Here is a 13,134-nt window from a genome sequence, read left to right on the forward strand (position 1 = left end):
GCCGATCTCACTTAAGCCCGCCATTGGTCCCTGTCCTGAGCAAGATTAATCCATTCTCTATCATCATATCCCACCTCCCCCAAATCCATTTTAATATTATCTTCCCATCTACGTCTCGGCCTCCCTAAAGCTCTTTTTCCATCCGGCCTCCCAACTAACACTCTATATGCATTTCTGGATTCGCCCATACGTGCTACATTCCCTGCCCATCTCTAACATCTGGATTTAATGTTCCTAAATTTGTCAGGTGAAGAATACAATGCGTGCAGTTCTGTGTTGTGTAACTTTCGCCATTCTCCTGTAACTTCATCCCTCTTAGTCCAAAATATTTCCTAAGCACCTTATTCTCAAACACCCTTATCCTATGTTACTCTCTCAAAGTGAGAGTCAAAGTTTCACAACCAATCAGAACATCCACTAATATAACTATTTTATAAATTCTAACTTTCAGATTTTTCGACAGCAGACTGGAAGATAAAAGTTTCTCAACCGAATAATAACAGTCATTTCCCATATTTATTCTGTGTTTAATGTCCTCCCGAGTATCATTTATATTTGTTACTGTTGCTCCCAGGTATTTGAATATTTCCATCTGTTCAAAGCATAAATTTCCAATTTTATATGTACATTTCGTACAAAATTCTCGTCACGAGACACAATCATATAGGGTAAACATTGGTAATTTCGTGATAATTTCATGAAAACTAATTTAAAATGCAAATGTGTAAATAAATCCTTATTCCGATTTTTTCACCTAAAAGACTATAACTTGCTGCACAAATCTGGAGACATAAAAGATTGGATACGTTCTTGAACAAGCGCCAAAAACCACTTTTACAACGTAAGCTGAAAGGTTGGTTATTTCGTGATAACCTTGGTAATTTCTTGATATTGCATTGATAATTTCGTGAGAGGTAGAAGAATTGTGGAGAAATTCATTAAAGTCAAATGAAATTCTCATTTATTGTTACAAGACTTCAAACATAGTAATTCCGTCTAATATTCATAGCAAGAAAACATAGAAATACATATCATAAGAATGAAATTGAAAAGAGATCTTCTTTGCCCTGAAAAGTTGAACACTTTTATTACGGACTTTACTATAGCCTATAATACTAGGGTAACTCCAAAAGTAATGCATAATATTTGTTTAAAAATTATACTTTATCCTACAGCTTTGCTATTTTCACAGAATGTAGATGTATCCTTAAGGAACAAAATGTCACTTTTCAACATAATCCCTGTCCCTTTCAACTGCCTTACGTTACCTAGGAACGAGGGCCTGTAGACCAGCACGGTAAAAGTCTGGACCAACACGCCTGAGCCACTCTTTAGCAGCGTGCACAAGGGGGTGAGTCATCTTCTAACCTCGTTCCGCGAAGGGATCCTTCAGTTTACCAAAGAGATGGTAATCGCACGGTGCCAGTTCAGGACTGTAAGGCGGTTGTTTCAGTGTTGTCTATCCGAATTTTCTGATCTGTACTGTGGTCTTGTGACTGACATATGGCTGTGCGTTGTCGTGCAATAGCAGAACATCCTGCTTCTGCCGATGTCGTCGAACACGACTCAGTCGAACTTGAAGTTTCTTGAGAGTTGCAACATACCCGTCAGAATTAATGGTGGTTCCGTGTGGCATGATGTCCACAAGCAAGAGTCCTTCTGAATCGAAAAACACAGTAGCCATAACGTTTCCTGCCGAAGGTGTACTTTTGAATTTCTATTTCTTTGGTGAATTTGCATGATGCCACTACATTGTCTGCCTCTATCTCCGGTCCAAAATGGTGGAGCCATGTTCCATCTTCTGTCACAATTCTTGCAAGTATGTCATCTAGCACTTATCATTGATACTTAGCATGATAACAAATCAAACAGAAGCTACACTGAACCCATTGCGTCCCCCTTTTCTTTTTTGTTATCACATCTTGTCTTCAGATTTATAAAATTCCTATTGTAATACATTCTATACTATTTTAAAAATTGTAACACTTAATGCTCAACAAAATTTCGCCTCAAACAGCTAAGATTTCTATCAGTAAAGCTAAGCCTATATGGCGACTACAGATGTATCTAAAATACCGAAATTATTTCCTAAAATTTCATGAAGATACAATAAATCTTTGTACCAAATATCATATGCTTACCTTTAGTAATAAGCCTGTAATGTAATTACAAACATCTACAAAATTTGTATGCCTGAGAAGTCGAAGCTAACTTGCTCTCTCCAAACATAAAAGCTCACTGAAGCAACTACAATAGTCACACAAAGCTTAGCTGTATGTTTCTGGAAACTGGACAATATATGCGATCTCTTGGCGGAACTTTGGATCTCGTAACACCATTGGTTAGTTCACAAAAGAGCAAACAAAAAGTATCACGAAATAACCACTGCCACGAAATTACCAATGTTTACTCTAATTTGTCTTTTCGGGATGTACTTCCAAACCTATCTCTTTACTTGCTTCCAGTAAAATTCCCGTGTTTTCCCTAATTGTTTGTCGATTTTCTCCTAACATATTCACGTCATCCTTATAGACAATTCTTTGCTGTGGTCGTACCAGAGAATCGGTCCATTTCCGAGGCTTATTTGAAGGATTCGTAACAAGCTGTCTTTTTACTGTGATGGGTTGTTAGCTCTTATTATTCTTTTTCTCTTAAAAACATAAAATTATGGCCTTTTACAATCAACTTGAAATTAGTTTAACTCTGAAAATATTGAGAATAAGAACCCATGATTATATGTTATTTTTGCTCAAAGTGTATTTGGAAATGCGGTGGCGGTAACTCCTCGTTAATCACCCTGTATAGTGTGATAAAGATAAATTATAAAATAATTAATTTGCTAGCGAAGCTTGGACTATACATACAACAAGGATTTAAGCCAGAAAATAAATAATTGTCGCAAATTACACAAATGAAAAATTATGTTTCTGCAAATTTCTGAATTCTTGTGCAATATTATAAATAATACTTAGAACTTACAAATGGCTTTTAAGGAACACGAAGGTTCATTGCCGCCCTCACATATGCCCACCATCGGTCCCTATCCTGTGCAAATATTATAAATATTTGTGCAGAAAAATAAAATTAATGAAGTATGCGGAAACAAAATGTCATATAATTTGTTTCTCGGAGTTTTATTACTTTGAATTCATCGTCTCATAATCTAGATATACTTATGTAAGTAAATAGTAAATCATTAGACGTAGGTATGTTTAGAACGAATTATTGCTGAATTTACATCACATTAATATACGTTATTTTATGGACACAAGATTGCAAAACTGCTGGCGCGACTCGAAATAAACATTGCGTTCGCGTCACGCTTGATCCGAAGAACGCGGGCGGCAGCAAGCCTGTAGGGCGCGGGGTAACACGCGCATTTTAGATCCGTTATCTGCGGCGTATTGCGCTCATATAACTTACATTGATTAATGGGATGCGCACAATCATCATCAATTGCGACGAAATATTAATTCTGGCTTCAGATTTATTTTTCATTTTTATTTAATTGGGTTATTTTACTACGCTTTATTAACATCTAGTTCATTTAGCATCTGAATGAAATGAAGGTGATAATGCCGGTGAAATGAGTCCGATGTCCAACACCGAAAGTTACCTAGCATTTGCTTGTATTGCACTGAGGGAAAATCCCGGAAAAACCTCAACCAGATAATTTGCCCCTACCGAGATTCGAACCCGGGCCACCTGGTTTCGCGGCCAGACGCGCTGACCGTTACTCCACAGGTGTGGAAGCTTGGGATTCGAAGAGTCTCATGCACCCATTTGATTTTATATGTACCAAACTCTTTGATTTCATAATGGCTCTTGTCTAGCTGGCAAGAAACTTTTTTTTGTGATATCCTACAAAGTTGTGGGAATGTACAAAGGTTGTTTTTAAAATAAGCTCCTCAAGTGAACTTCTGATTACGTTTTATTTCTTCTTGGTAATACTTATGACTAGAGCTGGACTGATGTGCTTAATATCTGAAATATGCATAATAAACAACAAATATGCAAGAACATGTAAGATATATATTTTGGGGTTAAATATCTTCAACCCTTGAGGTAGAAAACACTTTATTAATAAATTCGAGGTGGATATTGGTCAAATGGATTGAAATACATAAAATAGAGATGAATATTGCAACATTTGCATGGTCATCAATTTGCATACAAATTAGGAGTTGGCTTCATTTGAAGGCACTGTGACATAACTTGACGACGTTAAAATAAAATAGAACGTGTGGTGGATTCAAATGAAGCCACAATACTCAAAGGCTTAAAAAAATGTGAATGACAGGTGACACTGGTAAGACTATGTATTTTTTTTAGCTCACTTTAAGATTAAACATTTAGATTTTATTTTCTTATTTACTTAAGTTTCTTGTAGAGAAACACAACTGAAATTTTCCAAGGTTCTCTGTTGTGATACTTTGTTATTTACAAGCATATTTACTGAATACCGTCGTAGTCGGTTCTTATGAATGACAGTGTTAATAGTGATCAACAGGTTCATCACCACAACTCCACTGCCTATTCAGAATTTCTTAACCGCAATTGAATGGTTTGATTCCAAAGCTTGCCATTTTGCTCAAAAAATAAATTTTAATGTAATAAACATAGGCTTATATCTTAACTGTGAATCCAATGGTGAAGATATTTTTTTGCTAACTTTTACTATTCGTGACTGCAAATGATATTTAAATATATATTTAATTTTTTTTTCATAACCATCTATTTACTATTTTTCAGGCTAAAACCTACTATCATGTATTTTAGTTTATAAATTATGAAGTATTCTAATATTTAAAGTACATAGAAATATATAAAATATCAATAAGATAAGACTAAACACGCATTTTTCAAATTGGCTCGATTATGGTAAAGCTCGTTCCTGGAAAGACAACATAACCAGAAATAACAGGTTTTCTAAACAAACCATTCATTTGACAGGCACCGAAATTGACAATTTCAACAGTTTTCTTACTCTCCCGACATGTTCCTAAGATTTGGGATGTTAGGAAGATATTCGAGATTTGAGGGCATTCAAGAAATTACGACCAAAGTAACAAAGAGCAGAGCATATGGCAGTGAAAGAAGAACGGTGGCAAGTGAGTGAAGTCAAAAGGAACCTGCTTCGAAAATGTAAACTAAGGATGTAAGTTAGTCACATTTTCAGGGACGAAGGTAGATTACTTTTCTGTCAGACCTCGTATCAGTAGTCGGGCGCACAGGATGGGGTCACGGCAGTGATGTTAGTTGCTTCGAGACTTGTCTCATGTTGCAAAGCACAGACACGTATCATGGCTTCATTCCTGATAACCATTTTACTACTTCTGTTCTCTCGGCCTCTTTTGCATAATCTAAGGGCGATTGACCATGCTCGTCAAGAGCGTTATAACACGCGCCTGCATTTATAAGAGCTTTTAAAATTTCCAAGTACCCTCCTTCGGCTGCCGCGTGGGCTGGAGTTTGAAGATAATCATTAACAGCATCAGGGTTCGCTCCTAACTTGATGAGTTCATGAACCGTATTCAAGTTTCCTCCAAGCGCAGCGAAATGGAGCACAGTGTTACCAATCTGGTCAACAGCGCTTACGTTAGCTCCTGCCTTGATAAGAGCCTGTACCATTTGAAAATGACCGGAATGTGCCGCCATTTGCAGCGGTGTGTTACCAATTCCGTTAGGAACGTCCAAGTTAGCGCCTAACTTGATGAGTTCTTGAAGAATTTCCACGTGTCCTCCAATTGCGGCATAGTGGAGTGTTGTGTGTTCATCACGACTCGAAACGGCACTATAGTTAGCGCCAGCCATGATTAGAGCTTTGAAAATTTGGACGTTACCTCTATCTGCCGCTGCAAAGAGTGGCGTATCGCCATAATTTGAGAAAGTGTTAGGGTTAGCGCCTGCTTTAATAAGAGTTTGAACAATTAGGTAGTTTTGTATACGCACTGCTGTGTGGAGGGGTGTATATCTAAAACGGTCAACTGTATTAACTGCGGCGCCAGCCTTGATAAGTTCATTAATTGTTGACAGATGTCCATTTTCTGTCGCAAAGTGGAGTGGAGTCATGAGAGTTCTATTCTCTGAAATATCAGTATTTGCACCTGCGTCAATAAGGGTCTTAATAATTGATGTGTATCCTAAACGTGCAGCATAGTGCAGCGGTGTGTTACCAGCGTTATCAACAGCCATAATGCTTGCTTTCTCAGCAATGAGTTTCTTGACTAGAGACAGATAGCCGCCTTTCACTGCCATGTGTAACAGTGACTGTCCTCTATCGTTTTTGGAATTAACGCTCGCTCCCCATTTAAGAAAAGCTTCAATTACGGGTATGGATCCTGCGTAAACTGCTTCAAATATCGGTGTTTCTTGATTAGTTTTGGCCTTTAAAGGATCTGCACCAAGTGACACTAGAAATTCCACTAAAGCAAGGGATCCTGACCGTGCAGCGTAGAACAAAGCTGTCAGTCCAGAATGGCCTTCGGACAGTGGATCCTCACGCAGGCTTATGAAAAATTTGACCAGCTGAAGAGATCCTGATCTTGCTGCGTGGAATATAAGCGTCGCGCCATCGGAATCCTTATGATTTAGTTTCGCACCCCACGTTATGAACGCCTTGACAAGTGGTAATGATCCTGACTGTGCCGCATACATGAAGGGAGTTCGTGATTTAGAGTCTTTTACTTCCACGTTTGCACCTGTTGCAAGCATCATCTGTACAATCGGAACTGAACCTGACTGTGCTGCGCAGTGAAGAGGTGTTAACCATTCCTTATTATTGAATGGCATTGGTATAGCCGATACTGGATTAATACATTCTAAAATTTCGGATGCGTTCGCACCTGCATTGAGAAGAAATTGTGTCACATCTAAGTGTCCCTCTCTAGAAGCAATGCAAAGAGGTGATTTGTGAGTTTGTAATTCTCCATCCAATGCCGTTCCCAGCAACGTTAACATGGCCACGTCTGCGATGTCTCCTCTCCTGGCCGCTTCTGACAGAAGTCTGGCTCTCTCAGTAGAATTGAACGCTGAAAATTCCTGCGAACAATAATAGGCTACTTGAATCAATATCGTATTTTTTGAAAAGTCATGAAATGTTTAATATTAATCGCTACTGCATGCAATTCATGAATATACTTATATTTTTATGCTAGCTTACTCAGTTTTTTAAATTAAGGAACCGAATTTTATTTTGCAAAGGCTATTGTCAAGAAATATTAGTGCTTGTTTAATGGGTTGTGTTATGAGATATAGCATGTTCTTATACCGGATACAGTGGAGCGTACGGTTCATTCCATGTGCGATTGGATAACAAAGAACTTCCCTAAAAAGCATGTATGTTAGAGAGGTAGGAGATGGTATATTGTGTAAAGTCTGTTCTCATATAAGTCAATTAGCTTTCCTGTTTGAATGCATTACATTTATCGTAGTTCCGTACAAATCGCCGGTTTCAAAGGACATGAAAGCCAAACGACTTTTTTTTTGTTCTAAGTAAACAATGTAATGAGAATATAAATACAAACAAGAGGAATAGAAATAAAATAATACAATCAATATAAAAAAGGAGATACAGTAGTATCAACAAAATTTGAAACCGAATGAGCAGCGCTCTTGTTCTGTCGCAGTTCAGATATAATATGAATAGGGCTACACGAGAATATAATATAAAATGAAATAGGAAGTAAAATTAAAATTACAGTTATAGAAATTATATAATACAATATTAATATAAGAGAAATATAGAAAATAAAAAATAAAAAAATATACAATATGCAATAGACTTTCCAACAGAAGTGCACATAATATATCTATGAGTACGATTTCATAGCTGAGAATGGACCGAATTTTTTTTATTGATACTTCACTGGGCATAAGTAGATATATCGACAGTCGATAGACTTTCCCACGGGAAACTGTTAAATAAAATATGAATTCTTTCTTCTCCCTCTCTCTGAAGAAATTGCATCAATTTTAATTTTCATGTAGCATATAGAAGTTCACCTGCAAAAAAATAATGTCGTGGCTCAGTCGGTTAAGGCGCTTTCCTCCCGATCTGAAGTTGTGTCCGGACGCGGGTTCGATGCCCGCTTGGACTGATTACCTGGTTTGTTTATTTCCGAGGTTTTTCTCCAACCGTAAGGTGAATGCCAGGTAGTTTATGGCGAATCCTCAGGTTCATCTATACAAGTACCATTTCACTTTCACCAATCTCATCGACGCTAAATAACCTCGTAGTTGATACGGTGTCTTTAAATAACTAACTAAAAAGGTCCAAATCCCGGGCCAGATAATGGTGAGCGCGTAGGCAACCTGATATGCCGTTCCGCTAACAGAGAAGAAACAATATTCCACATGTCACGGTTACAGAAGCCATCTTGCGCCCAATGCTGTGTACTTAAAAATAATAGTAATTAAAATTTATTTATCATTTATAAATTAATCTAATATTAAAATGTATTTCTTATGGCAACATGAAATTCGTTCGTTTAACTAAACATTTTACGATTCATGAGACCTAACCAAAACATGTTACGTTTCATGAAATCTAAATGTAATACATAACTTGTTTTTTTCAGCAAATGAAATAATTAGTACGACCGCCGAAAACCGAACGACACTTTAAAATATACATTGTTGATTTAAGAATGTTCACTTCATCTTTATTATTATGAATATTTTAAAATAACTGCTACATTGAAATATCAGGTAACACTCGCCTGTAGACCCTAACTTTGTTTCCTGAACGGTGGAAACTTCTTCAGAATGAAATGATGCTGTCAACATAACAGTTGCAGAGTAACTGCCAATTGTACAATTTATGAGTATGAAATTCGGATAAAGGTTCGAAAAAGAAAGTTCATCGTAACAAGTAGATTCAGAGGCATATGGTGGATGACAGAATTGGAAGACGGTGAGTATTGTTGGATTGATAAGGAGAAACGGGTGTAACCCAACTAAACTCACCGGAACGTCTCCTCCGTGCATCTCAAAATGCATCATGATAATGCCTGGGTTGTGACAGACGAGGCTGATGTAGGATAGAAAGAAGCCGTTTCTTATAAGCAAAGACATTCTTGTCGTGCTGTGAAGGATATGGAATAGTCCAATACTCGAGATCTGAAGCAGGGCGTGTTTTGTCACCTGTATTGTGTCGATGTCTTATATTTGATACGTAAACGACGTAAGATGGATACTCACTGCACATTGGTCGAATTTGTTCACATTCTGTTGATCAGCATCCTTGATGACGACGTTACACCCGGAGTATTCCCAGGTAACTTCACCGGAGTAAGGAGCTGTACACGTGACTTCAGGTTCTTGGATATTGGAAATACAATCGGAGGCGGAATCCATTCGTACGTGATGTTCAGGTACAACTGCAATCACACAAATATTGCACTCAAAATGTGTGTTCATTGTGAAGGAGATTAGAGACGTAATATTTATTTATTTTGGCGAAGTTAGAGTCAGCATGCCTTTTCTTCTACTTAGCCAGAAACAAAAGAAGCTGATACAATTTGCAGAGGTAGTGGACCAGGAACTCACCTTGAACGATCACAGTCCAGTTACACTTGTCGTTACTCCAGACATCGAATCCTTTAAGAAAGTACGTTCCCGACTGGAAACGGGTGATCCTCCAAATTTCCAGTTGAACTTTATTGTCTTCTCTAGTTATGGTTGCTTGCTGATTGAAATTGCCGATCTTTGTGTTCCCCGGCCCAAAAAACCATATGTTGTTTTCTTCAGACTCTATATCGGCTTCCAAAGTCAGGGTGTTGCCTTCCTTGATTCGCACGACATCTGGTGTTACGGGGTTGACCACCAAGCTGTTATCTGCATCAGAGCAAACATTAACATTATTAGCATTTTCTGAAGATGACCTCCAACGTTCTGGTTTTCAACTAGATCTCATTTCTAAGGAAAGAGAAATGAAAATTTCAGTTGATACGACTAAGGTAAAGGGCTTCGTCGTAAAACCACGTTTGCTGCAAAATAACCGTTAGTCTCATATTGTTAGAATTTGGGTTATGTAAGCTAAGAATTGAGTAAAGATTGTTCTTGAAAATTGAATTGCTTTAATTATGCATTGAACACATCAAATAACATTTTCAAATATTATCTTGTTCAGAATATACAAAAACTGAAGAATACAAAACATTGAAGAGACTTATTCCCAAGTATGTACTCGTAAGTGGAGATTTGACTATAAGTAAAAGAGCAGTGAATAGCATAAACCTCACATGTTACAATGTGTTCTCAAATTCAATTTTGTATAACATAGACCTTTGAATTGGCGGAGAAATCCCACAATTGCACTTTTCAATGCACATTTTACAGCGGCAATAATTTATAGTGATTTTCAGGAAATTGAAGAGTGTTATCCAAAACGCCTTAAGTCCATTTTTGTGAAAGGACTGGGCTAAAATTTTATTCCCCGCTCTGCGAACTGAACGAGTTATCAAGCTACATGCCAATTAACACGAACATTTAAACAAGGATATTGGCGTTACTTTGAAAGGATTCAAGCTTAAAATAGGTTATAATGATAGAGATTTCGAACATAATCATATATAAATACATATTGTAAAGATGCCCACATAGACTGATCGATTTTTGGGATCACATTTCTCGCATATACAAGATCTCTGGGAATTTTTGGAAACTACAAAACTATCCACTTTTTTTCTTTTGTTCTTTTTTATAGATTGAAAGGAATATGAAGCAAAAAATATACTATTCTCTTAATTTTTTATTATTTTTAAGTACTTTTTCAAATTGCTTTGCTTAAATATGCACTTAAAGTCATTCACAAGATAAAAATCGATTTTCTCTTTCTTCTTCACCAAAAATTTCTACGGTAATGAAAAAATAAAATTATATTTAACAGTAATGAATTGTAGAAACCCCACATGTCCCGGCAGTTCACATTTCTTTCCAAAAAATTCTAAGGAAAAATAGTTAAAATCATTTCTGTCAAAGCCTATACGTTGTTATTATAATACTTTATTAAGAAAAATATTCACTTAAAATTATCAAACTGTTTGAAGGTAATCAATTTTTGTGCCATCTATAAAATTTACTCAAACAGACATGATGGGTTATTGAAAATGTGATGAACACCGAGATACTGCTGTGATGAAAAATGTTTAAGACATTCTGCGGCCTACACTCTAATAGACAAGGAGAAGCAGATGTTTTGAAAGATAAAAATATTTCATCTCATTTTATAGGAAATGCAATGTAATAGACAGAAATGTAAATCTCATAGACTCAGAATGGCACACGAAACAATACCGCACTAAATAATAAATAATAAAATACCGGCCTTCAGGATAAGGATCTTTGGACCGTCCGCTGAAATGCTCGAGTGAGACCGTATGACGCCGCTAGACTAGTACATAATAGCAAAAAGATCAATAAGAAGAAGTTTCTAATTGAATATTATTAAAATAGGATATAGGCCCACACGAAAATCGGTAATTATCTTCCACACTGTTATTTGTATGAGACGTTACCTGCAATGAAGCAGCCACAGAGTATAATGATATGCCCCATAACAAACATGGTGAGAACTTTGTACAGCTTGAACGGTCTGCGTAGGATAGAACTGCAAGAACTGATTGATTCGAGTTGTAAACTAGGCGAGGGTTTGGTAGCGGCTACGATATGGTCGCATCCTAAATTCTACGTCAGTTCCGGGATGTGGTATTAAATGAAATCACACAGATTCAAATACACTGATATTGACCTAATTATTTATGTTTTACCACTGCCTAACAGTCAGTTATTTTAGACATTGTTGCATACATTTTATTCGCCAGAAAATTCGTAAAAAATTCGTTGATTGCAACACACATAAATTTTACAATTTTCTGAGAACTGCAGAAATAATTAAGGGCTATTATACAGCGTGATTCTCGATGGTTTTACAGCCACTTACGGAGCTTATTTCCGAAGATATTCTGAGCAAAAGAAGTCATATAAAGATATGCCCTAAATCCAATACTTCTAGATCAGCTATATTGACTATGAGAAAAGTAGGGAGGGAACGTTCCTAGTCACCCCACTTTCGTTTGATTGGCAGGGGAGTGGTAACGCAGTTGTTTTGCTAAGTCAAGTGCAATGATGGATACGTCACACCTTGCGCGTCAGTAATTTCGCCGCTCTTATTTCTTGTTTCAAAATCTTTATAGCCTTTTGTTCATATGAAGTACAAGTGTCGTACAATAATTATTACAGCCAGCTACTGTCATTAGGCAAATGATATATTCTTCAATTGTTATTTTATTGGCTTATTTTACGACGCTGTATCAACATTTAGGTTATTTAGCGTCTGAATGATATGAAAGTGATAATGCCGGTGAAATGAGTCCGGGGTCCAGCACCGAAAGTTACCCAGCATTTGCTCGTATTAGGTTGAGGGAAAACCCCGGAAAAAACCTCAACCAGGTAACTTGCCCCGATCGGGATTCGAACCCGGGCCACCTGGTTTCGCAGCCAGACGCGCTGACCGTTACTCCACAGGTGTGGACACCATTCCTATATCATGTGCACGAAAAATTCTTGAACTGCCTTGTGATTGACATAATAAATGGTTTCTTTTTTAAAAACAATAAAGAAAAAAGCAAAGCTCCATTATCATTTAACTGTGCAATATATTAAACAATATAGTAATCAACATAATAAAATGTTTCTCTTTAAAACCAATAAAGTAACTAAGCTCCATTGTCATTTAAATGGAAACATATTAAACACAATATAATAGTCTACATAATCAATTAATTCTTTTTAAAAACACTGAAGTAATAAATAAGATCTATTGTCATTTAACTTGAAAACATATTAAACTAAATATATGAGATATGAATGAAACGAAATAGGCTATTACTGTAGAGCTATACTGCTAGTCTTTATTATTTATATTATAAAGTACAACTCAACCGTAATACTGAAATTAATGCATGTCTGTGATCCTAGACCTGGAGATACTTTTGGTCATATTCATTTTGAACAGAAAAACTGCTCACAACAGTAAGTTGAGCCAAACATAAATACAATACACATTGTAAATGTGCGCAGATTATGGAATTGCTCGTCTGGTAGGTATTTAAAGAGATCTAATCTATTTTT

The 13,134-nt window shown here is 36.7% G+C and overlaps 1 protein-coding gene across 1 annotated transcript in view; it reads right to left on the reverse strand.

Annotated features, from left to right (window-relative positions):
- Positions 1 to 11,687, reverse strand: part of LOC138704613 (ankyrin-1-like) — a 40,309-nt gene extending 28,622 nt beyond the window's left edge. Inside the window, exons 1-4 of the mRNA XM_069832690.1 lie at positions 11,520 to 11,687; positions 9,550 to 9,837; positions 9,202 to 9,380; positions 6,846 to 7,041 (exon numbers count right to left, since the gene is read on the reverse strand). Coding sequence (XP_069688791.1) covers positions 6,846 to 7,041; positions 9,202 to 9,380; positions 9,550 to 9,837; positions 11,520 to 11,568 — 712 coding nt within the window. The 5' untranslated portion in view covers positions 11,569 to 11,687. The remainder of the gene's footprint in view (positions 1 to 6,845; positions 7,042 to 9,201; positions 9,381 to 9,549; positions 9,838 to 11,519) is intronic.
- Positions 11,688 to 13,134: the final 1,447 nt, after the last annotated feature.

Source organism: Periplaneta americana, chromosome 8, assembly GCF_040183065.1.
Source record: "Periplaneta americana isolate PAMFEO1 chromosome 8, P.americana_PAMFEO1_priV1, whole genome shotgun sequence".
Classification (NCBI taxonomy): Eukaryota; Metazoa; Arthropoda; class Insecta; order Blattodea; family Blattidae; genus Periplaneta; species Periplaneta americana.